This window comes from Hemiscyllium ocellatum, chromosome 3 (genome assembly GCF_020745735.1).
Source record: "Hemiscyllium ocellatum isolate sHemOce1 chromosome 3, sHemOce1.pat.X.cur, whole genome shotgun sequence".
NCBI lineage: Eukaryota > Metazoa > Chordata > Chondrichthyes > Orectolobiformes > Hemiscylliidae > Hemiscyllium > Hemiscyllium ocellatum.
Genome location: NC_083403.1, coordinates 85,075,208 through 85,098,433, shown reverse-complemented (window position 1 = coordinate 85,098,433; position 23,226 = coordinate 85,075,208). Strand labels below are relative to the sequence as shown.

Below are 23,226 nucleotides of genomic sequence, written 5' to 3'. Positions count from 1 at the left end.
TGAATTGGTCCTGTTAAAATTGCCCATTGTGTTCAGAGATGTGTAGGTTAGATGTGTTAGTCAGAGGTAAATGGAGGGGAATAGGTCTGGGTGGGTTACTCTTCAAAGGGTCAGTGTGGATTTGTTGGACTGAATGACCTGTTTCCACACTGTAGGGATTCTATGAGTAGGAGTAGGCCACCTGGCCCTTTGAGACTGATCTGCCATTCAATAAGATCATGGCTGATCTTTTTGTGGACACAGATTCACTTAGCCGCGCTCTCACTGTATCCCTTAATTAGATTAGATTACTTACAGTGTGGAAACAGGCTCTTTGGCCCAACAAGTCCACACCGACTCGCCGAAGCGCAACCCACCATACCCCTACATTTACCCCTTACCTAACACTACGGGCAATTTAGCATGGCCAATTCACCTGACCCGCACATCTTTGGACTGTGGGAGGAAACCGGAGCACCCGGAGGGAACCCACGCAGACACGGGGAGAACGTGCAAACTCCACACAGTCAGTCGCTGAGTCGGGAATTGAACCCGGGTCTCAGGCGCTGTGAGACAGCAGTACTAACCACTGTGCCACCGTGCCACCCACAATTGTTTTATTGTTAAAAAAATTGTTAAAAAAACAACCTTTATTGTTAAAAAAAATATACCTTAGCTTTAAAGACGTTTTTCTGAATTAGCATCAATTACTTCACTGGGCAGGGAATTCCACAGATTAACAACCATCTGGGTGAAGAAGTTCCTTCTCAATTCAGTCCTAAATCTGCTCCTCATAACCTTGAGGCTAAGCCCTCTTGTCCTAGCTTCACCTACCAGTGGAAACATCCTCTTCACTTCTATCTTATCTATTCCCTTCATAATTTTATAAGTTTCTATAAGGGGCAATCTTGTGACTATCAATGTTGACTTTCCTGATTTGAATTCAAGTCAAAGATTGGCAGTTAACTGTTCCTTGGTGCATTCTGTGTGGAATTGCCCCTAACGTTTTATCTATTAGATGGAACATAATATGGGAACAGGTGAGGTCATGCACATTGGCAGGAAAAATAGAGGACCTTGACCTTATTTAAATGGAGAAAGATTTCTCACCTTTCTATACCCTCTACAAACATTTTGTGTTGTCGTCACCACTTGCCTTCCCACCTCTTTATTCTGTTATTCACAAACATTCACTCTCTTCATTCAAGACATTAAGACATATGGTAAATAATTGTGGCCCCATCCCTGTGGCACTTCATTAGTTACAGGTTGCTATTCTATAAATGTCCACCTTATCCCAACTCTCTGTCTTATATGAGTTAGTCCATTTTTGATCTTTGGATGGTTGGTGTGGACTCGATGAGCTGAATGGCCTGCTTCTACACTGTAGGTATTCTTTGATTCTATGGTTCTATTAACATCCTACCCCACACCATTGATTTTTATCAGAAAACCCAAATATGTTACATCACCTTTATCTACCCTGCTTGTTACCTCCTCCACTATCAACATCCATCGTATTACCATTGACCAGAAACTGAACAGGATTAACCATATAAATACAATGGCTACAAGAAAGCCTTCATACAGGTGCAGCAAGCAATGGATAAGGCAAATGATACTTTTTTTTATTGCAAGAGATTTTGGTCATATGACTAAAGAAGTCCTGCTGCAATTAAATGAACCTTTGTGAGACCACAATGGGAGTATTGTATACAGTCTTGAACCCCTAAGGAAAGATATACTTGCTACAGTGAGACTGCAATATTGATTCACCAGACCAATCCTTGTAATGACGGGATCATGAGGAGAGATTGAGGAGGCTGGGACAATATTCTCCAAAGTTTGAAAAATGAGTGACGATCTTATTGAATTTTACAACTTTCTTACTGAGCCCGACAGTGTAGATGCAGGACAGATGTTTCTAATGGCTGAGTGTCTAGAACCAAATGATACAGTCTCAGAACATAGGTACATTGTTTAGGACTGAGATGAGGAGGTATTTCCTCAGCCAGAATATGAGAAATCTTTGGAATTCTCTTCCTCAAAGGGCTACAGATTAGATTTTTTATATTAGATTCCCTACAGCGTGGAAACAGGCCCTTCGGCCCAACAGTCCACACCGACCCTCCGAAGAGTAACCCACCCAGACCCATTTCCCTTTGACTAATGCACCGAGCACTATGGGCAATTTACCATGGCCAATTCAAGTGACCTGCACATCTTTGGACTGTGGGAGGAAACTGGAGCACCCAGAGGAAACCCATACAGACACAGGGAGAATCTAGATACCATCTATCAACTCCTCAGAAAGCGAACAGGAAATGACATCATCACAAACCCCAGGAACCCCAACCAAGACAAACATATAAATAGCAAGCAGGAGACAACAGCTTCGCTTCACTTGGAGGTCGCCACTGATGATGTTACCTAGCCAGGTAATGAAATGTCTGGATATCAAACTTACAGCTCAGCGAGCAAACCTACACACCATTGGCTACATTTTAGAAGTCTTATTCAGCAGACTGTCTGGATGGTTCCAGATAAGTCTGTTAGGAGCTATTGTAAACATCAGATGTGGCAGTAACAACTTATTTTAAAGCATGGGAAAGGAAGTGGAAAAGTACCAACAAGGTGCTTTTGCCAGCAAGAAGAATAGAAAGCCAACCTGTCTCAAGGCCTGTAAAATAGATTACTTATCTATGTATCATTATACTTTAATACATAAATAGTGAGCTGTATTTTCATGATACACTCCTGACCCCTCTGTTATAATTTTTAGCAGGGGATTAGTTAAGTAATGCAGAAATTCAGGGCCTGCATGTCTAATGTTCACTTTCCGTCCATCACAGTTCAGGTATTCAACTCTGACTGTTGATTCTGCTTACCTAACTAAAGTCAAACTTCCTTTTTCATTTTATTACTGCGAAAGGGATTCACCCTGTTGCTAATGGTATTGAACCAGCTAAAGAACCACAGTGCCACCCAGCACCCAGTTAATGCTATTGCAACCAGCCAAAGAACCTGTGGGTAACCAAGGAATCAAATAATGGCTTTAACACAGAACCAACATTCAAACAAAGCCAAAACACAGGCACTAAACTTTAGAACCAGTCAATATCCTAACAATGACTGTAATTTCCTGCAATGGTAATGCTGATGACGAACACTTTGTTCTCTGTTCCAATATGATTGAGTATTCTGGAGCTTGATACAAAATATTTACCTGCACCTCCTGCTCTACTTTTCTTAGGTGTTCATCTTTCATTTTGAGCTCTGTTTGCAGCTGTTTATATTCTGCATCCAATTCTTTTATTCTGTTCTTCAGAGACTCTGTGCAATCTCCTCTGGAAGGTGTAAACCATAACAGTCAAAATGTACCAGTGTAAGAAAAGCAGATAACTGATGTAATCCTGGTGCCAGTGGCTCAAATCTTGCTATCTTCTGGTTAATTACAATAAGTACTGGGGACTGGACTGCTTTGCAAACTATTTTCCAAATTTGGCAGGATCTCAGGAACAAAAGAAATAATTTGATATTTTCCTCATATGTCTTTAATTAAAAACTACTGTTCCTCTAAAATTCACCAAGGTAAACTTATACTCGGAGGATATTACCTCCTTTCATACCATGTCATAATTGTGAAGGTTAGTGTCCCACCAGATCTACCCACATGCTCATCATACAGGAACTGATATCTGCTCAGGCTCCAGTTAACTTTTTCACATCTATCGATTAAAAGGATGAAGAATGAATGGACTGGAACAAATCAATGACTTATGCTATGAACTTTTTGGTCATAATACCAAGCATGAGTATGGCAGGTCTGCACACCAGCTGTACCTTAGTGCAGAGCATACCTTTGGAGCTTGTGACCCCATTCCTGAATCTATGACCCATTTTGGGTTTGCAACCCACAGTTTGGGACTGCTAAAATATTTACAAGAATGGAGGGTGAGACACTGTTCATCCTCTCACACTTAGGACTGTTGCAAAACGATAACAGAGAACAACCAGCATTATGTTCTGAGTTATGTTCTGCTGGTCCATGTCACCCCCTAGAGAACATATTACCTCCAAAATGAAAGTGTTGTAAATAATGAATATAAGCAAGGTAATTTAGAAGTTATGTTCATATTTATCGTCTCTGATACATGATACAAAGTTGCTCGACTTTATTAAAACTTCTCCTGCTCCTACACTAATAAGGAATGAAAGAAAACAATGACAATTATATTTATGTAGCATCTCAAAAGATATTTCAAAAGCATATCACCAAAGAGCCACATTGAGTCAAAAAATGCATTCGGACAGGTGACCAATAGTTTGATCAAGAGGTAAATTTGAAGGAGAGTTTAAAAAGAGGTGAGAGTTAGACAGGTGAAGAGATGTTCGGATGCTCAGAATATGGTTGAACTCTGTCTACTCAGGCAGTAGGAGCAGAGTTCAGCCCAAGCAATCCCATCTTCTGCCTGCTCACAGCAGTTGGTCTCTTAAATCAAGAAATCTTCCATCACTCTTTATCCCAATTTCCAAGCAGAAGTGAGCGGCAAGCTGAATGGTGAAATTTGAATGAGCCTCACAAATCAAAATATCCTTCTTTTCTGGAAAGGCACTGAGTTTCTAACTCATGGCTCTATTCATTCACAGTAATTGGCCTTCCCTTAAAGTCAACCTTCAATTTATAATAAACGTTTGTTTGTGTTTGTGCTAAATTTATCGAGGCATGACGATCTAGGCAAATGGAATAAATCTCAATGTTGCGGTCAATTTGATTCAAGTATGTATGTACAAATTAATGATAAACTTTATCAGGTTCAACCAAACATGAGTTTGAACTACATACTTCTACTAATCTGAAGTCACAGGTTGTGAAAGAAAGCAGCTGACCATGGCTTTGATTGTAATTCCAAAACTAACTGGTACTTTATAGGTGTTATGCAGAATACCTCATGGATGCATTGAATGAGACTGCCCGTGCAATAACTGTAGGATCATCTGTTTTCCTCTTCTTTGTGTCCATCAGCTGCTTCTCCAGCAGAGCTCGACCATCCAGTTCTGTTCTAAGTTTTTTCTCTAAGTAGATGATATTCTGTTTGTCTTTCTGTTTTGCTTGCAAAGCACAATGCATTCTTAAAGTAAAGTGAAACACAATTTTACACCAATATTACAGCATGGCTAGTTATCTACTTAATCTGAGAAAAACTGCTGACTTCATTATTGCCAACGTGCATTGTGGATCAACACCATTCCTACCTGGTCTGCAAAAGTTCATTTTCTTGTCGAAGCTGAACAAGTTCAGATCGTATTTTTTGTTTGCTGTTGGTCAGTAGATTAATCTGACTTCGGAGCTCCTGTTCAGATTGCCTAGAGGTTTGTAGGTCTGTCTTTAGCTTTTTTATATCATGTTCCAATCTAGGAGAAAAAAGTATATGCGGTTAACTTTTATCATTTTGTGAAAAGGTTAACTTACATATTTTAAGGGTTTGCTCATTGAATGTGGGCATTACTATCTATGCCAGCAGTTATTGCCCTTTCCCAGTTGCTCAAGAAATTAGCAAAGTGTCATCTTCTTGAACCATTGCAGTTGTTGTGAAGTAGAGACTTCCACAGTGCTGTTAGAAAAGAAGTTCAAGGTTTTTGACCTTGAAATAGTGAAGTAGGTGCAACATAGTGTATTGGAGGGTAACTTGCAGGTAATGGTGTTCCCATGTATATGCTGCTCTTGCCCTTCAAGGTGGGAGGAGCCACAAGTTTACAAGATGCTTTGAAGGAAAATTCTTATATATTTTTCAATATGCAAAAAATGACAAAAAAATAGAAAATTAAGCATATCCTCTCCTAAACACTGTCCACCATCACAAAATCACAAGCATACATTTTCATGGAATGTAGTAAAATTAATATATACCTGATCGCATTGTACATTTTGAAGGTCAACTGGCATGCTGGTGCTGCCATTAAAGATATTTTACATCAGGGTTATATTAAACTGCATTTCATACAGCAGTTCTATCTACAACTGTATCTGAAGCCATGATCATCAGAAATGGTAACAACTATGTATCTGCCTTTGGAACATAGAGCATTTTACTCACCCACATCATTCTCTTATATTAGCAGTTTTGTCTTTTACAATGTTGAAGAAACTGCCATATAATACTCCTGTTTTAAAATGGCATTAACAGTTTTTTTTTCAGAAATCATTACCTTCTTCACTAGCTATGAGAATTAGTTTATCATCCAACAATTGCAAAATAGCATTTGTTTCAGGCTGATGGGCTTAAGTATTAAGTCTAACCAACAATTCATTGTAGCTATGAGGGATTACTGCAATATCACAGGAGCTGTCTTTTGGGTGAGATATTAAACTAAAACCCTGTCTACTCTCTCAAATGGAATATAAAAGACCCATTGCACTCTCTGAAGTGGTTAATATTCTCTCCTGTATTCTAACCAGGAGTTAGTTCTTTAATAAAACACCTGAAACAAAATATCTGATCGTTTATTCCATTGCTGTTTGTATTTGCTGCAAATTGGCTGCCAAAGTTTTTCTAGAATACAGCAGTGACTATGTTGCAAATAAATACTTAATGAACTCTGTTAGGAAATCCTGAGAATATGAAAAGTAATATTTTTATGTAATTTCATTCTTTTCATACCAATACGTGTTACTTCATGTGAGATCATGGCTTTATATGAACGAAAATTTTTTAATCTCTTTGGACTGGATTTTCACAAAGTAGGGAGACTCTAGATCCCTTTAATTTTTGCATCAGGATACAATTCCAAGATTCATGATTCCATTCCCAATGTTCCATTTTTCATTAAGGTGGAATCAATGTGTAGGCTGGTACATGTCCCAATCCTTCATGCTCATTCCATTGTAAGGAAAGGCATCTCCTCGCTCCTTTCGATGCTCATGGAGTGAGGTCAACATTTCAAGTAGTCCTGGTTCACAACCACTCAGCGATGTTGTGACCAGAGTCTGAATAAGGGAACCATTGAAAATAATCATTGAAAACTATTCAATAGGGAGTATTCATGCCTCCCCATTTCAACCACCCATGACTTTTCAAACCCTCCAACAAAGCCTAACCTCACATGTCCTCCTTGCCATGAACAGTAAAACCATCCAAACCAATCTATGGGATTGTCATGCCATGCTGTGCTTTCTGTACAGAAGTAATGAAATCCACATAAGTTTTGTCGCCTATGAAAAAGTGAAAAAATGAAACAGCAATTGAAAATTATTTTCTGATAACAAAGCTACTTTTATCATGACTCCATAAACATATCAAAATAGCCAATAGGTAAAGCTTAAACAGCAGAAACTCCAAGTAACTGATATCTCCTTATCTGAATTAGCTAAAATATCTCTTTGCCTTTGCTGCAAGGTTGTAGGAGCTCATCAAGGAAGAGTGGTGAGGCAAGGTTGAGGCAAGATAACTTCTCGCAGTCACTAAATCCAATTTGCATTGTCTGGGCATTAGGGCATTGAACTGACATTAGGTGACATCACCTGACCAACAGGAAGATTGCATTTACAAATGGAACATATATCATCAAACATAAAAGCTATTGAGGCTTTGCAGCAGTGGCATGGTCAGCAAAGAAGGGTCCAGGTATCAGGAGTGCACAGCCACAAAGCTAGATCCATGAAGGAGCAAACAAACTGTTTAAGATAAAAACCAAAAGAACTGCAGATGCAGTAAATCAGAAATAAAAACAAACATTGCTGGAAAAGCTCAGCAGGTCTGGCAGCATCAGTGCAGAGAAATCAAAGTTAACGTTTCAGGCCCAGAGACCATTCCCCAGTTCTGAGGAAGGGTCACTGGATGCGAAACATTAATTCTGAAGCTATTTAAGGGATTCTGGATAATCCAAGATGGAGGACAGGAAAAATGTCTGGCTGTAAGAGCTGCTCTTTTTTTGAGGCATTTTAGGTTTTGGAGGTGAATTCCTTGAATCCCAGGAGCAGCAATAACTATTTTATATCCTGTTGCATTGTTTTGGAACTTTGGAAAAAATAGATCAAAACAACAGTGGTGTTACAAGGGAGAAGAGCAGACAAAGAAAGCACATGGTGAGGACAGTGCAGGAGAGAGAGAAAGCGAGAAAGAGAGAGAGATACCGCCGTTGCTGTCTGAATACGTGAGAGAGAGAGAGAGAGAGAGAGAGAGAGAGAGATACTGCCGTTGCTGTCTGAATATGTGTATCACTGGACATTGGGAGGAACTGTTGGGCAAAGTTCACAGCACAGAATCAGGTAAGTTAATTGTTGTATTAAGTCTGACGAAGAGAAAGGCTGCAGTAGTGAGTATAGTGGATTCTTTCTTGATTATATGTTTTTGGAGATGAGTCTCTTGATTAAACTTAAAATATAAGCCATGGCTATTAATTTAACCTGGGACAATGTTTGTAGAGGAATAAGACGGTGTTATTTCCTGGGTCTGTAGATTGTGAAGGAGCAAAAATGGCCTTTGCAGAGATATGTACTTCTTGTCAGATGTGGAAGTTTAAAGAGAGTTTAAGGGCTACTGCGGATTATATCTGCCATAAATGCTGTTGGATGCGAATCTTATCAGATCGAGTGGATCGGTTAGAGAGACATATAGAAGCGATGAGAAATTTGCAACAGCAACAGTATGTGATGGATGGCAGTTATAGGAAGGGGGGGAAAGTCTCAGATACAGTCACATAGGTGAGTTAACCCCAGGAAAGGTGAGAGAGGTCGGTACCTAGTGCAGGAGTCTTTTGTGGATTTACCCATTTCAAACAGGTATGCTGTTTTGGAAAATGTAGGGGTTGATGGATTCTAAGGGGAACGTAGCATGAACAGCCAAGTTTCTGGTATTGAGGCTGGCTCTAATGCAATGAGGGGTACGTCGGCTTCCAAGAGATCAATTGTGTTAGGGGATTCTGTAGTCAGAGGTACAGACAGACGTTTCTGTGGCCAGCAATGATAAACTAGAATGGTGTGTTGTTTCCCTGGTGCCAGGATCAAGGATGTCTCAGAGAGGGTGCAGAATGTTCTCAAGGGGGAGAGGGGCCAGCAAGAGGTCATTGTCCAGATTGGAACCAACAATATAGGAAGGGAAAAGGTTGAGATTCTGAAGGGAGATTACAGAGAGTTAGGCAGAAATTTAAAAAGGAGGTCCTCAAGGGTAGTAATATCTGGATTACTCCCAGTGCTATGAGCTAGTGAGGGCAGGAATAGGAGGATAGAGCAGATGAATGCATGGCTGAGGAGCTGTGTATGGGAGAAGGATTCACATTTTTGGATCATTGGAATCTCTTTTGGGGTAGAAGTGACCTGCACAAGAAGGACTCATTGAACCTAACTTGGAAGGAGACTACTAATATACTGGCAGGGAAATTTGCTAGAACTGCTTGGGAGAATTTAAACTAGTAAGGTTGGGGCGGGGGGGGGGGGGCGGTGTGGTGGAACCCAGAGAGATAGTGAGGAAAGAGATCGTTCTGAGATGGTTACAGCTGAGAACAGGAGTCAAACAGTCAGGGCAGGCAGGGGCAAGGTAGGACTAATAAATTAAACTGCATTTATTTCAATGCAAGGGGCCTAACAGGGAAGGCAGATGAACTCAGGGCATGGTTAGGAACATGGGACTGGGATATCATAGCAATTACAGAAACATGCCACAGGGATGGGCAGGACTGGCAGCTTAATGTTCCAGGATACAAATGCTACAGGAAGGAAAGAAAGATTAGATTACTTACAGTGTGGAAACAGGCTCTTCGGCCCAACAAGTCCACACCGACCCACTGAGGCGCAACCCACCCATACTCCTACATTTACCCCTTACCTAACACTACAGACAATTTAGCATGGCCAATTCACCTAACCTGCACATCTTTGTGACTGTGGGAGGAAACCAGAGCACCCGGAAGAAACCCACGCAAACACGGGGAGAACGTGCAAACTCCACACAGTCAGTCGCCTGAGGCGGGAATTGAACCCGGGTCTCTGGCGCTGTGAGGCAGCAGTGCTAACCACTGTGCCACCGTGCCGCCCATAGGGAGACAAGAGAGGAAGGGGAGTGGCATTTTTGATAAGGGACAGCGTTACAGCTGTGCCAAGGAAAGATATTCCCAGAAATACATCCAGGGAAGTTATTTGTTTGGAACTGAGAAATAAGAAAGGATGATCATCTTATTGGGATTGTATTATAGACCCACCAATAATCAGAGGAAAATTGAGAAACAAACTTGCAAAGAGATCTCAGCTATCATTAAGAATAATAGGGTGGTTATGGTAGGGGATTTTAACTTTCCAAACATAGATTGGGACTACCATAGTGTTAAAGGTTTAGATGGAGAGGAATTTCTTAAGTGTGTACAAGAAAATTTTCTGATTCAGAATGTGGATGTACCTACTAGAGCAGGTGCAAAATCTGACCTAGTCTTGGGAAATTAGGCAGGGCAGGTGACTGAGGTGTCAGTGGGGGAGCACTGTGGGACCAGTGACCATAATTCGATTAGATTTAAAATAGTGATGGAAAAGGATAGACCAGATCTAAAAGTTGAAGTTCTAAATTGGAGAAAGGCCAATTTTGACGGTATTAGGCAAGAACTTTCGAAAGCTGATTGGAGGCAGATGTTCGCAGGTAAAGGGACGGCTGGAAAATGGAAAGCCTTCAGAAATGAGATAACAAGAATCCAGAGAAACTTTTTTCCTGTCAGGGTGAAAGTGAAGGCTGGTAGGTATAGGGAATGCTAGATGACTAAAGAAATTGAAGGTTTGGTTAAGAAAAAGAAGGAAGCATATGTCAGGTATAGACAGGATGGATCGAGTGAATCATTAGAAGAGTATAAAGAAAGTAGGAGTATACTTAAGAGAGAAATCAGGAGGGCAAAACGGGGATATGAGATAGCTTTGGCAAATAGAATTAAGGAGAATCCAAAGGGGTTTTACAAATATATTAAGGACAAATGGGTAACTAGGGAGAGAATAGAGCCCCTCAAAGATCAGCAAGGCGGCCTTTGTGTGGAGCCACAGAAAATGGGGGAGATACTAAATGAATATTTTGCATCAGTATTTACTGTGGAAAAGGATGTGGAAGATATAGACTGTAGAGAAATAGATGGTGACATCCTGCAAAATGTCCAGATTTCAGAGGAGGAAGTGCTGGATGTCTTGTAACAGTTAAAAGTGGATAAATCCCCAGGACCTGATCAGGTGTACCTGAGAACTCTGTGGGAAGCTAGAGAAGTGATTGCTGGGATATTTGTATCATCAATAGTCACAAGTGAGGTGCCGGAAGACTGGAGGTTGGCAAACATGATGCCACTGTTTAAGAAGGGCGGTAAAGACAAGCCAGGGAACTATAGACGAGTGAGCCTGACCTCGGTGGTGGGCAAGTTGTTGGAGGGAATCCTGAGGGACAGGATGTACATGTATTTGGAAAGGCAAGGACTGATTCGGGATAGTCAACATGGCTTTGTGCATGGGAAATCATGACTCACAAACTTGATTGAGTTTTTTGAAGAAATAACAAAGAAGATTGATGAGGGCAGAGCAGTAGATGTGATCTATATGGACTTCAGTAAGGCGTTTGACAAGGTTCCCCATGAGAGACTGATTAGCAAGATTAGATCTCATGGAATAAAGGGAGAACTGGCCATTTGGATACAGAACTGGCTCAAAGGTGGAAGACAGAGGGTAGTGGTGGAGGATTGTTTTTAAGACTGGAGGCCTGTGACCAGTGGAGTGCCACAAGGATCAGTGCTGGGCCCTCTATTTTACATAAATGATTTGGATGCGAGCATAAGAAGTACAGTTAGTAAGTTTGCAAATGACACCAAAATTGGAGGTGCAGTGGACAGCAAAGAGGGTTACCTCAGATTACAACAGGATCTGGACCAGATGGGCCAATGGGCTGAGAATTGGCAGATGGAGTTTAATTCAGATAAATGCGAGGTGCTGCATTTTTGGAAAGCAAATCTTAGCAGGATTATACACTTAATGTTAAGATCCTAGGGAGTGTTGCTGAACAAAGAGACCTTGGAGTGCAGGTTCATAGCTCTTTGAAAGTGGAGTCGCAGGTAGATAGGATAGTGAAGAAGGCATTTGGTATGCTTTCCTTTATTGGTCAGAGTATTGAGTACAGGAGTTGGGAGGTCATGTTGTGGCTGTACAGGACATTGGTTAAGCCACTGTTGGAATATTGCGTGCAATTCTGGTCTCCTTCCTATCGGAAAGATATTGTGAAACTTGAAAGGGTTCAGAAAAGATTTACAAGGATGTTGCCAGGGTTGGAGGATTTGAGCTATTGGAAAAGGCTGAATAGTCTGAGGCTGTTTTCCCTGAAATGTGGGAAGCTGAGGGGTGCCCTTATAGAAGTTTCCAAAATTATGAGGGGCATGGATAGGATAAATAGACAAAGTCTTTTCACTGGGGTCAGGGAGTCCAGAACTAGAAGGCATAGGTTTTGGGTGAGAGGGGAAAGATATAAAAGAGACCTAAGGGGCAACATTTTCACACAGAGGGTAGTACATGTATGGAATGTGCTGTCAGAGGATGTGGTGGAGGCTGGTACAATTGCAACATTTAAGAGGCATTTGCATTGGTATATGTCTAGGAAGGGTTGGAGGGATATGAGCCGGGTGCTGGCAGGTGGGACTAGATTGGGTTGGGATATCTGGTCGGCATTGGGTTGGACCGAAGGGTCGGTTTCCATGCTGTACATCTCTATGACTCTAAGTTATTGGATGTACTGCAACAGGCAAAGCTACCTGGAAATGTCAAAAGGTGATGAGTCTGGGAGACTGCAGCTCCCAAGGAATTGGTGATTGACATCTGGGTCCTTGACAATGGAGATTACACCTCCCTCCACACACAACCCAACCCTTCCAGTAGCAGGCAAGGTAACTCTGGCCTTGGTTTACTTCTGTGTCATTTCAGGGCCCAACTGCAGACCTCCTGTGGTATTTTGTAGTCTGCTTCATTAGAGTCCCCACAAATGGGCCGTCCCAGATTGAGACAACATTTGGATTTTCTGCAATTACTGGGTTCACACTAATGAGGGCATCATCGACTACTCCTATTAATAAGTAGCCATCAGGGAGCCTATTAATAGGAGAGATTTATAAAGAAGCAAGGAGAAAGTAAGGACTGCAGATGCTGGAGACCAGAGTCGAAAAGTGTGGCACTCGAAAAAACAGCAGGTCAAGCAGCATCCGAGGAGTAAGAGAATTGATGTTTCAAGCATATTCCTGATGAAGGACTTATGCCCGAAACGTCGTCTCCCCTGCTCCTCAGATGCTGCCTGTCCTGCTGTGCTTTTCCAGTGCCACATTTTTCAACCCTTTACAACCAAGCAGGCCTACAAGTCAACAAATATGTAACTGGTACTCAACAATAACAAAATGTTCCTGCATGTCATGCGGTTACTTTTCTGGAAGCTACCAGGATCTATACACCACAACCTCATCTCCTCCATCAACCCTTCCCACTCCTTCCATCACCTACAGCTTAGCAGATGAATTTCAGAGGACAAGAACCACTTTCTGAAATGCTGCCTCCCCAGCCACTATATAGTATACAACAAAATGCAGTTCAAAAGGACATATGACAGCTACATGCTGACAAGGACCCCAAATCAGCCAAACCATCTGGCAACAGATGGTACACTTTTGTTGCCTGTATCACTCAACTGTAACCCTGCAGCACTCATATTGTCAGAGTCTCTCACCTGATTGTGGTCTGCTGTACACTGTGCACTATGGTCCACCAAAGAGGAGTGACTCTTGAGGAATCAGAGAGAAAGTCTGACATCATCAGAGGAAGAAAATGAGCAGGAGGATGGAGCAGGTGACACAGAGGGGAATCCTCTGCTGTACTGGGTGTTCCCTTTCACCATGAAAGGATTGGGCATCACAATGAAGCCTGTGCAAGGACCAATTTTAACAAAGCATATTCTGAGTCAGTGAAGGTTGAGCAGATAAACTTTGAGACCTACAGGACTAACCACATGATTGTGAATGCAGCAAGCATGTTCAGGCACAGAAAAATGTACATCCAATGTGGGTAATCATATTGTCACAGCAAGTTAATCTGCTGCCTGCAACCTCAACTGTCACTTCACTGCCATGTGAGAAGCTGACATTTCTTTTCTGTTAATATCTGTGTTGGTAATCCACAATACACCACAGTGAGGAAATTAGTGATTTATCTAACTTGGTGTTCACTTCATTCAGGGTCTCCTACATTGTGCTCCCATTACTGCCTCAGAGGAAGTGGATAGAGCTTGCTCATGTCATCCTCAGGGACATCCTTAGCCCTTGCTATACATTCCTGTTGGCCTGAGAGAGCCAATTGTTGGAGTATAGATGGATACCTCCTCAGAGGAGAAATTGAGGACTGCAGATGCTGGAGATCAGAGCTGAAAATGTGTTTCTGGAAAAGCGCAGCAGGTCAGGCAGTATCCAAGGAGCAGGAGAATCGACGTTTCGGCCATGAGCCCTTCTTCAGGATACCTCCTCAGTCAGCATTGGTCCACTTTTCCTACTTTATGGGTGGTCAGCACTTCATGTATCCCATGAACATTGAATACTCGGGTTCTGAGCTGACTAATCAAGGATAGCTAACACACTTTCATTCTGCACAGAACATAACACAGCTCTTCTAACACAGCTCTTCTAGGCACTGAGTGTGTTGCTTCATTCTGAGAGTTTGGTCACTGTTCTTTTCATGTTTTCTCATATTATCCATGATCAATTTATTCTGTATGTGAGCAATTTCTTACCCTCAGAGCAATTCTCTCCATTGAAATAATGGTAACCGCAAGCCTTTTTGTGAGTTTTGTTTTAAAGTGTGGGTCATTTATTAACCCACACTTAATGTGGAGGTTTGAAGACATTACACTTTGCTCATCCAACTCTCATACATTATCCTTCACAATTAATAGTTTAGGTAGAAATGAAGAAATAAAATGTTTCAGCCTATCTTTTATGGCAGGCCTATAGGTTTTGGTCAGTTCATGCTTTTAGTTGAAGTTAAGGTTGTGTAAGAAAATGTTTTTCATTAAACTGTGCAGTTTCTTATGGTCGAATTTCCAGTAGATTGGATCTTACATGAACTTGCTTTGGATGACAGTCTAGTTTCTTTGACATTTTTAGAGGTTACATTCTATTAGTCACCCACAGAAGGTTTTACATCTGTAATTTTCCATCTCTACAACAGTCTTTCTTGTAAAATACACTTTCTGAAACAAATTAGAAAGCTCCACAGCACTTTAGATTTCTGACCTATGTTACCCCTATTTTTTTTGCCCAGACATCCAACCTCTAATCGGCATTCGAGTGGTATGCACAGAATCAGAGGTTGTGACAGAATGAAACCATAAATAATATCCTTGATCCAGCTCTAGTTAGACATGAGTTATTGCTGTAGCATGTTGCTAAGTTACAAACAGCTCTGCATTATATAATAGCCAATTAGTGTTACCGTATAGTTCTTTGGGCCAAGTTCAATGTGCAAAGAAGGCTGTGTTTGCATTAGTCTGACTTTTATTGTTGCATTGTTATTTATAAATGATAGCTTGAAAGAAGATAAAAATAATAATGATGACCCACTTTATATTTTAGGAGGACCACACCTGCTACTTGTAATCTTACTTGATTGCAATGAGTCGTGTTGTACTTTTTTTGACAATCAGTTTCAGACGTCTTCTGAAAGATTGGATTTATACTAGACTTGTTCTGAACTCAAAATTAAATTGAGGTGACTTCATTGTAGGAGCTCTGAAATCTACTACTTTGGCGTTCTTGGTCAGCTCCTCAGTAATGTAGTCAGTGTTGGATTGTTACACATGATTTACATAAATCTTTGCTGAATCCCTGTAGTCCATTTTGAAGTAATTTACTGGATTTAATGGTTTCCAGAAGTCACTGCTTGCCTCAGCGACTTAACAGCTTTATTTGTTACTGACTCTATAAATTACTTCAGTGCAAATTTCATTGAATGTGTCTGATGAGAGAACAAAAGAGATCCTGTGTGAAAGCTACGAATTGATTACAAATCTAATTTTCTTTTATTTGTAACATATGACCGCAGATCATGAACGGAAACTTCACTTGTCCCAGTATCATGTGAATGTTTTATTCACATTGATATAGCAATCATGTGGGGTTTGACTAAAAATGCATTAATGAAAATAATTCCTGTTCTGTGAAACTCTGACTGTTTGCAGCCTCTGGAAAAGGTAAATCAATTCCCCAAATGCTGCTGCTGCCAACCAAAGAGAAAGCCCTGTTTGCCTTCTGGTTTGATCTCAAACATCTTGGATAACCCAAATTTTCAATTCTGAAGGAATCTGGCTAATATGAATTCTGGGTAATCCAAGATGGAGGACAGGAAAAATTTCTGGCTGTAACAGCTGCTCCTTTTTTGAGATGGTTTAGGTGTTGGAGGTGATTTCCTCAAATTCCAGGAGCAGCAGTTACTGTTTTATATGCTGTTGCATTGTTTTGGAACTTTGGAGGAAAAAAATCAAAACAACAGCAGTTTTAAAAGGGAGAATTACAGACAAAGGAAGCACATGGTGAGGTTAGTGCAGGAGAGAGAGAGAGAGAGAGAGAGAGAGAGAGAAAGAAAGAAAGAAACAAACCCACTTTGCTAACTGACAGAGTTAGCAGTTACTGTCTTTGCTGTTGAATTCATGTATCACCAGACATTGGAGTGCATCTGAGAAAATTAAAAAACAGTGAAATTCATAACTGATATTGGATGAACCTATTTGGGAAAGGTCACAGCACAGAAGCAGATAAGTGGATTTTAAGTGTGGCCTTCAAATAAGTCTGCAGTAGTGAGTAAAGTGGGTTCTTTCTTGATTATATGTTTTATTGAGCTATGTCTCTTGATTAGCCTTAAAATATAAGCCATAAATATTAATTTAATTTAGAGCATGTTTTTTTACAGAAATAAGACAATGCTATTTTCTGGGTCTGTAGATTGAAATAAACCAAAATGGCCCTTAGTAGAGTAATATGCTCTTCTTGTCGGATATGGAAGTTTAGGGAGAGCTTATGGGTTACTGAGGATTATATCTGCAATAAATGCCATTGGTTGTGAATCATATCAGATCGAAGTGATTGGTTGGAGAGGCAGTTAGAAAAAATGAGGAATTTACAAGAGCAAGGGGATGTGATGAATGGCAGGAAAAGGAAGAGTGGGGAAAGTCTCAGATACAGTCAGATAGATGGGCTAACTCCAGGAAAGGGAAGAGAGGTAGGCAGGTAGAACAGGAGTCTTCTGTGGCTATCCCCAATTCTAATAAGTATGCTGTTTTGGAAAATGTAGGGGGTGATGGGACACTCAGGGATACATAGCATGAACAGCCAAGTTTCTGGTATTGAGACTGGCTCTAATGTGATGAAAAGTCCGTCGGGTTCCTAGGGCATGGTTAGGAACATGGGATTGGGATATCATAGCAATTACAGAAACGTGACTCAGGGATGGACAGGACTAGCAGCTTAATGTTTCAGGATACAAATGTTACAGGAAGGAGAGAAAGGGAGGCCAGAGAGGAGGGAAGTGGTGTTTTTGATAAGGGATAGCATTACAGCTGTGCTGAGGGAGGATATTCCTGGAAATACATCCAGGGACGGTATTTGGGTGAAACTGAGAAATAAGAAAGGGATGATCACCTTATTAGGATTGTATTATAGACCCCCTAATAGTCAGAGGAAAATTGAGAAACAATTTTGTAAGGAGATTTCAGTTATCTGTAAGAATAATAGGGTGGTTATGGTAGGGGATTTTAACTTTCCAAATATATATTGGGACAGCCATAATGTTAAGGGTTTAGATGGAGAAGGATTTGTTAAATGTGTATGAGCAAGTTTTCTGATTCAGTATGTCAATGTACCTACTAGAGATGGTGCAAAACCTGACCTACTCTTGGGAAATAAGGCAGGGCAGGTGACTGAGGTGTCAATGGGGAGCCACTTTGGGGCAGCGACCATAACTATTTATTTTAAAATAGTGATGGAAAAGGATAGACCAGATCTAAAAGTTGAAGTTCTAAATTGGAGGAAGGACAATTTTGACAGTATTAGTCAAGAACTTTCAAAAGATGATTGGGCGCAGATGTTAGCAGGTAAAGGGATGGCTGGAAAATGGGAAGCCTTCAGAAATGAGATAACGAGAGTCCAGAGAAAGCATATTCCTGTTAAGGTAAAAGGAAAGGCTGGTAGGTGTAGGGAATGCTGGATGACTAAAGAAATTGAAGGTTTGGTTAAGAAAAAGAAGGAAGCATATGTCAGGTACAGACAGGTTAGATCGAGTAAATCCTTAGAAGAGTATAAAGGCGGTAAAAGTATACTTAAGAGAGAAATCAGGAGGGCAAAAAGGAGACATGAAATAGCTTTGACAAATAGAAATAAGGAGAATCCAAAGGACAGAAGGGTAACTAGGGAGAGAATAGGGCCCCTCAAAGATCAGCAAGGCAGCCTTTGTGTGGAGCCACAGGAAATGGGGCAGGTACTAAACGAATATTTTGCATCAGTATTTACTGTGGAAAAGGACATGGAAAATATAGACTGCAGGGAAGTAGATGATGACATCTTGAAAAATGTCCGTATTACAGAGGAGGAAGTGCTGGATGTCTTGAAATGCATAAAAGTGGATACATCCCCAGAACCTGATCAGGTGTACCCTAGAACTCTGTGGGAAGCTAGAGAACTGATTGCTGGGCCTCTTACTGATATATTTATATCATCGATAGTGACAGATGAGGTGCTGGAAGACTGGAGGTTGGCTAACATGATGCCACTGTTTCAGAAATATTTTAAGGACACACCAGGGAACTATAGACCAGTGAGGTAAAAAATGAGGTCTGCAGATGCTGGAGATCACAGTTGAAAATGCGTTGCTGGTTAAAGCACAGCAGGTCAGGCAGCATCCAAGGAACAGGAAATTCGCAAAGACCACTCCCTTCATGACTCCCTCGTCAGGTCCACACCCCCCACCAACCCAACCTCCACGCCCGGCACCTTCCCCTGCAACCGCAGGAAATGTAAAACTTGCGCCCACACCTCCTCCCTCACATCCCTCCAAGGCCCCAAGGGATCCTTCCATATCCGCCACAAGTTCACCTGTACCTCCACACACATCATCTATTGCATCCGCTGCACCCGATGTGGCCTCCTCTACATTGGGGAGACGGGCCGCTTACTTGCGAAACACTTCAGAGAACACCTCAGGGACGCCCGGACCAACCAACCCAACCACCCCGTGGCTCAACACTTTAACTCTCCCTCCCACTCCACCGAGGACATGCAGGTCCTTGGACTCCTCCACCGGCAAAACCTAACAACACGACGGTTGGAGGAAGAACGCCTCATCTTCCGCCTGGGAACCCTCCAACCACAAGGGATGAACTCGGATTTCTCCAGTTTCCTCATTTCCCCTCCCCCCACCTTGTTTCAGTCGGTTCCCTCAACTCAGCACCGCCCTCCTAACCTGCAATCTTCTTCCTAACCTCTCCGCCCCCACCCCACTCTGGCCTATCACCCTCACCTTGACCTCCGTCCACCTATCACATCTCCATCGCCCCTCCCCCAAGTCCCTCCTCCCTACCTTTTATCTTAACCTGCCTGACACCCTCTCCTCATTCCTGATGCCCGAAACGTCGAATTTCCTATTCCTTGGATGCTGCCTGACCTGCTGTGCTTTAACCAGCAACGCATTTTCAACTATGGACCAGTGAGCCTGACTTCAGTGGTGGGCAAGTTGTTGGAGGGAATCCTGAGGGACAGGATGTACATGTATTTGGAAACGCAAGGACTGATTAGGGATAGTCAACATGGCTTTGTGCATGGGAAATTATGTCTCACAAACTTGATTGAGTTTTTTGAAGAAGTAACAAAGAGGATTAATGAGGGCAGAGCAGTAGACTTGATCTATATGGACTTCAGTTAGGCATTCAACGAGGTTTCCCATGGAAGACATGTGAACAAGATTAGATCTCATAGAATACAGGGAGAACTAGCCATTTGGATACAGAACTGGCTCAAAGGTAGAAGACAGAGGGTGGTGGTGGAGGGTTGTTTTTCAGACTGGAGGCCTGTGACCAGTGGAGTGCCACAAGGATTGGTGCTGGGTCCATTACTTTTTATCATTTATATAAATGATTTGGATGCAAGCATAAGAGGTATAGTTCGTAAGTTTGCAAATGACACCAAAATTGGAGGTGTAGTGGATAGCGAAGAAGGTTACCTCAGATTACAACAGGATCTTGATCAGATGGGCCAATGGGCTGCGGAGAGGCAAATGGAGTTTAATTTAGATAAATGTGAGGTGCTGGATTTTGGGAAAGCACGTCTTAGCAGGACTTATACACTTAATGGTAAGGTCCTAGGGAGTGTTGCTGAACAAAGAGGCTTTGGAGTGCAGGTTTATAGCTCCTTGAAAGTGGAATCATAGTTAGATAGGATAGTGAAGAAAGCATGTGGTATGCTTTCCTTTATTGGTCAGAATATTGAGTAGAGGAGTTGGGAGGTCATGTTGCGGTATACAGGACATTGGTTAGGCCACTGTTGGAATATTGCATGCAATTCTGGTCTCCTTCCTATCAGAAGGATGTTGTGAAAGGGTTTAGAAAAGATTTACAAGGATGTTGCCAGGGTTGGAGGATTTGAGCTTTTGGAAAAGGCTGAATAGTCTGAGGCTGTTTTCCCTGGAGCGTTGGAGGCTAAGGGGTGACCTTACGGAGGGTTATAAAATCATGAGGGGCATGGATAGGATAAATAGACAAAGTCTTTTCCCTGAGGTCGGGAAGTCCAGAACTAGAGGACAGAGATTTAGGATGAGAGGGGAAAGATATAAAAGAGACCTAAGAGGCAACATTTTCACTCAGAAGGTGGTACGTGTATGGAATGGGCTGCCAGAGGAAGTGGTGGAGGCTAGTACAATTGCAACATTTAAAAGGCATTTAAAAGGGTATATGAATCCGAAAGGTTTGGAGGGATATGGGCCGGGTGCTGGCAGGTGGGACGAGATTGGGTTGGGATATATGGTCAGCATGGACGAGTTGGACCGAAGGTCTGTTTCCATGCTGTACATCTCTACGACTCTCTGACTTTATGTATATACACAATGCAGATTATCATTTTTTTATTGTTAGTGATTTTTGTATGGCTGAAAATTTGTAATGAATAAATTCATACATTTTTATTTATCCCAAATAGTTACAATGCACAATATTTTTCATAAATCAAGATTTTTAGATGGATGTTAGCATTGCATTAAGTTACCACATTTTCATATTGCTTTTTGATTTTATTTCTTTATAGTGCAACTTGACTTACTTCATGTGTATAAACATTAATACACAGTTTATACATATATCGCATTATAGGTTTGCTAATGCAGTGAGCAGATAGCTCCACTTTATTTCGATCTAACAAAGCTGTTTTGCTCAATGACAACAGAAATTGCAGGAGAAACTAAGAAGATGTGGTACCATCAGTGGAGAGAAAGCAGAGTTAACATTCGGATCTAATGGTCCTTCTTCAGAACCTGAACCAGAAGGTTGTTTTTGCCTTTTGGTGAGATTACTGTCAGCTCATTTCAGGTCCATATGAATGTCTGCGTCACCTTTACCTTTACTCTGGCATTAAGTTTGCAAAATTCCTTCAGATTCAGCTCCCAGTTCATTGTAAATATGTTCTTGCCTGAATGAAAGACAGACAATAAAACTGCAGCTGCTGGATTCTGAAATAGACAAGCAGGAGGCTGGAAGAACACAGCAAGCCAGGCGGCATCTAGAAGTGGAGAAGTAGATGTTTCAGGTTTATACTTTATATTTGTATGCAAGGCCATCATTTGCCTATTAAAGGAAACCTTTCTTGGTTTATACCCAAAATGTCGACTTCTCCATCTTTGGGTGCTGCCTGGCTTGCTGTGTTCTTCCAGCCTCCTGCTTGTCTACTTTAGAATGAGAAAATAAGCAGTTTCTGAAGAATTTAACAAATTACATTTTACTTATTCTAATCCCATAATGATGTCATCAGTGCAACACTTTCTTAAACTTCAGGTGTCTTGATTGCTGTTTCTGATCAATCCCAAGAATGCCCATTTGTAGGTTAAAAAAAAACATAGTGCCATTGAATATATCAATCAAATTGTTGTGCATCCAAATAAAATGCCCAAGCATGCAGAGATTTGACCTGAGGAAGTGGAGTTAGTGATCTGGCATCATCTCCAATAATACATCTAACTAGAGATGGTAAAACTTTTGCTCATCCATGGGAGCATTAATTTGTGTGAACTTAAATGTTGGTACTGATCGAAATGTGGTTATTTTCAATCTACCAAAGTACAAATGAATACAAATTCATTCCTTTAAATAATGCTAACAAGAGAAATTCAACTCATGACTATCTAGGAAGTTGAGCAGATAGATGATTAAATGAGGTGAAGGTGGTGGCTTACATTCAACTATCCCACTGATGCTATATTTGAAAGGATCTGTAAATGCAAATGCATCCTGCATAGTTGAAAAAGTACAAGCTTCCTTTACTAGGCAAATGATAGCTTGCATGCAAAGATGAAGTACAAACAGGTTTCAGCTTGATGAAACAAGTAGAGTATTCAATAACTCTTTGCTTATGTGGACCCCTCCAGCATTAACTCTAGGTTCAGTAAAAGCTGACATTCTTGTTCATTAGCTGGGAGCAAGTAATCATTACATTACCACTACTGCTTTCTGTTACTTTCAATGATCTGGGGTATGGTAATATTAAATGTATGTATTGATTTGTTCACAAATATACCCAGGATATGATAAGCATAATGGTGAATTACTGGAGCAAGAGGCCTGAAATACAGGTAATGCTGGAAACACTCAGGAGGTCAGGCAATGTCAATGGTGAGAGAAAAGGTGTTACCATATCAGGCAGTGGTTCTGGCAAAATGCAATCATCAATCTGAAAAGTTAACTCTGTTTCTTTCCATAGAGGTTATTTGGCCTGCCAGCATTTTCTGTTTTTAATTTCAGATTTCCAGCATCTTCAGTATTTTTCTTACATAATTCCAGAAGTGATCCAAAGATTCATTCAAACCTTACCATAGAAGCTGAGGAACTTCAATTCAATCAATTAAATAAAACTTCAATAATTTTTTTTAAAAAATGTGTATCAGTAGTATGTGACCATAAAATTACCAAGCTGTTTTAAAATAGTATCTGGTTCAATGTCCTTTGGGCAGATTATCTGTTGTCCTTA

General features: G+C 41.1%; 1 protein-coding gene across 1 annotated transcript in view; it reads right to left on the bottom strand.

Annotated features, from left to right (window-relative positions):
- The window catches only part of LOC132806651 (macoilin-like), a 128,732-nt gene that overhangs the window by 5,169 nt on the left and 100,337 nt on the right, over window positions 1-23,226 (bottom strand). Inside the window, exons 7-9 of the mRNA XM_060821261.1 lie at window positions 5,236-5,394; window positions 4,929-5,111; window positions 3,206-3,326 (exon numbers count right to left, since the gene is read on the bottom strand). Of these exons, the coding sequence (XP_060677244.1) occupies window positions 3,206-3,326; window positions 4,929-5,111; window positions 5,236-5,394 (463 nt within the window). The remainder of the gene's footprint in view (window positions 1-3,205; window positions 3,327-4,928; window positions 5,112-5,235; window positions 5,395-23,226) is intronic.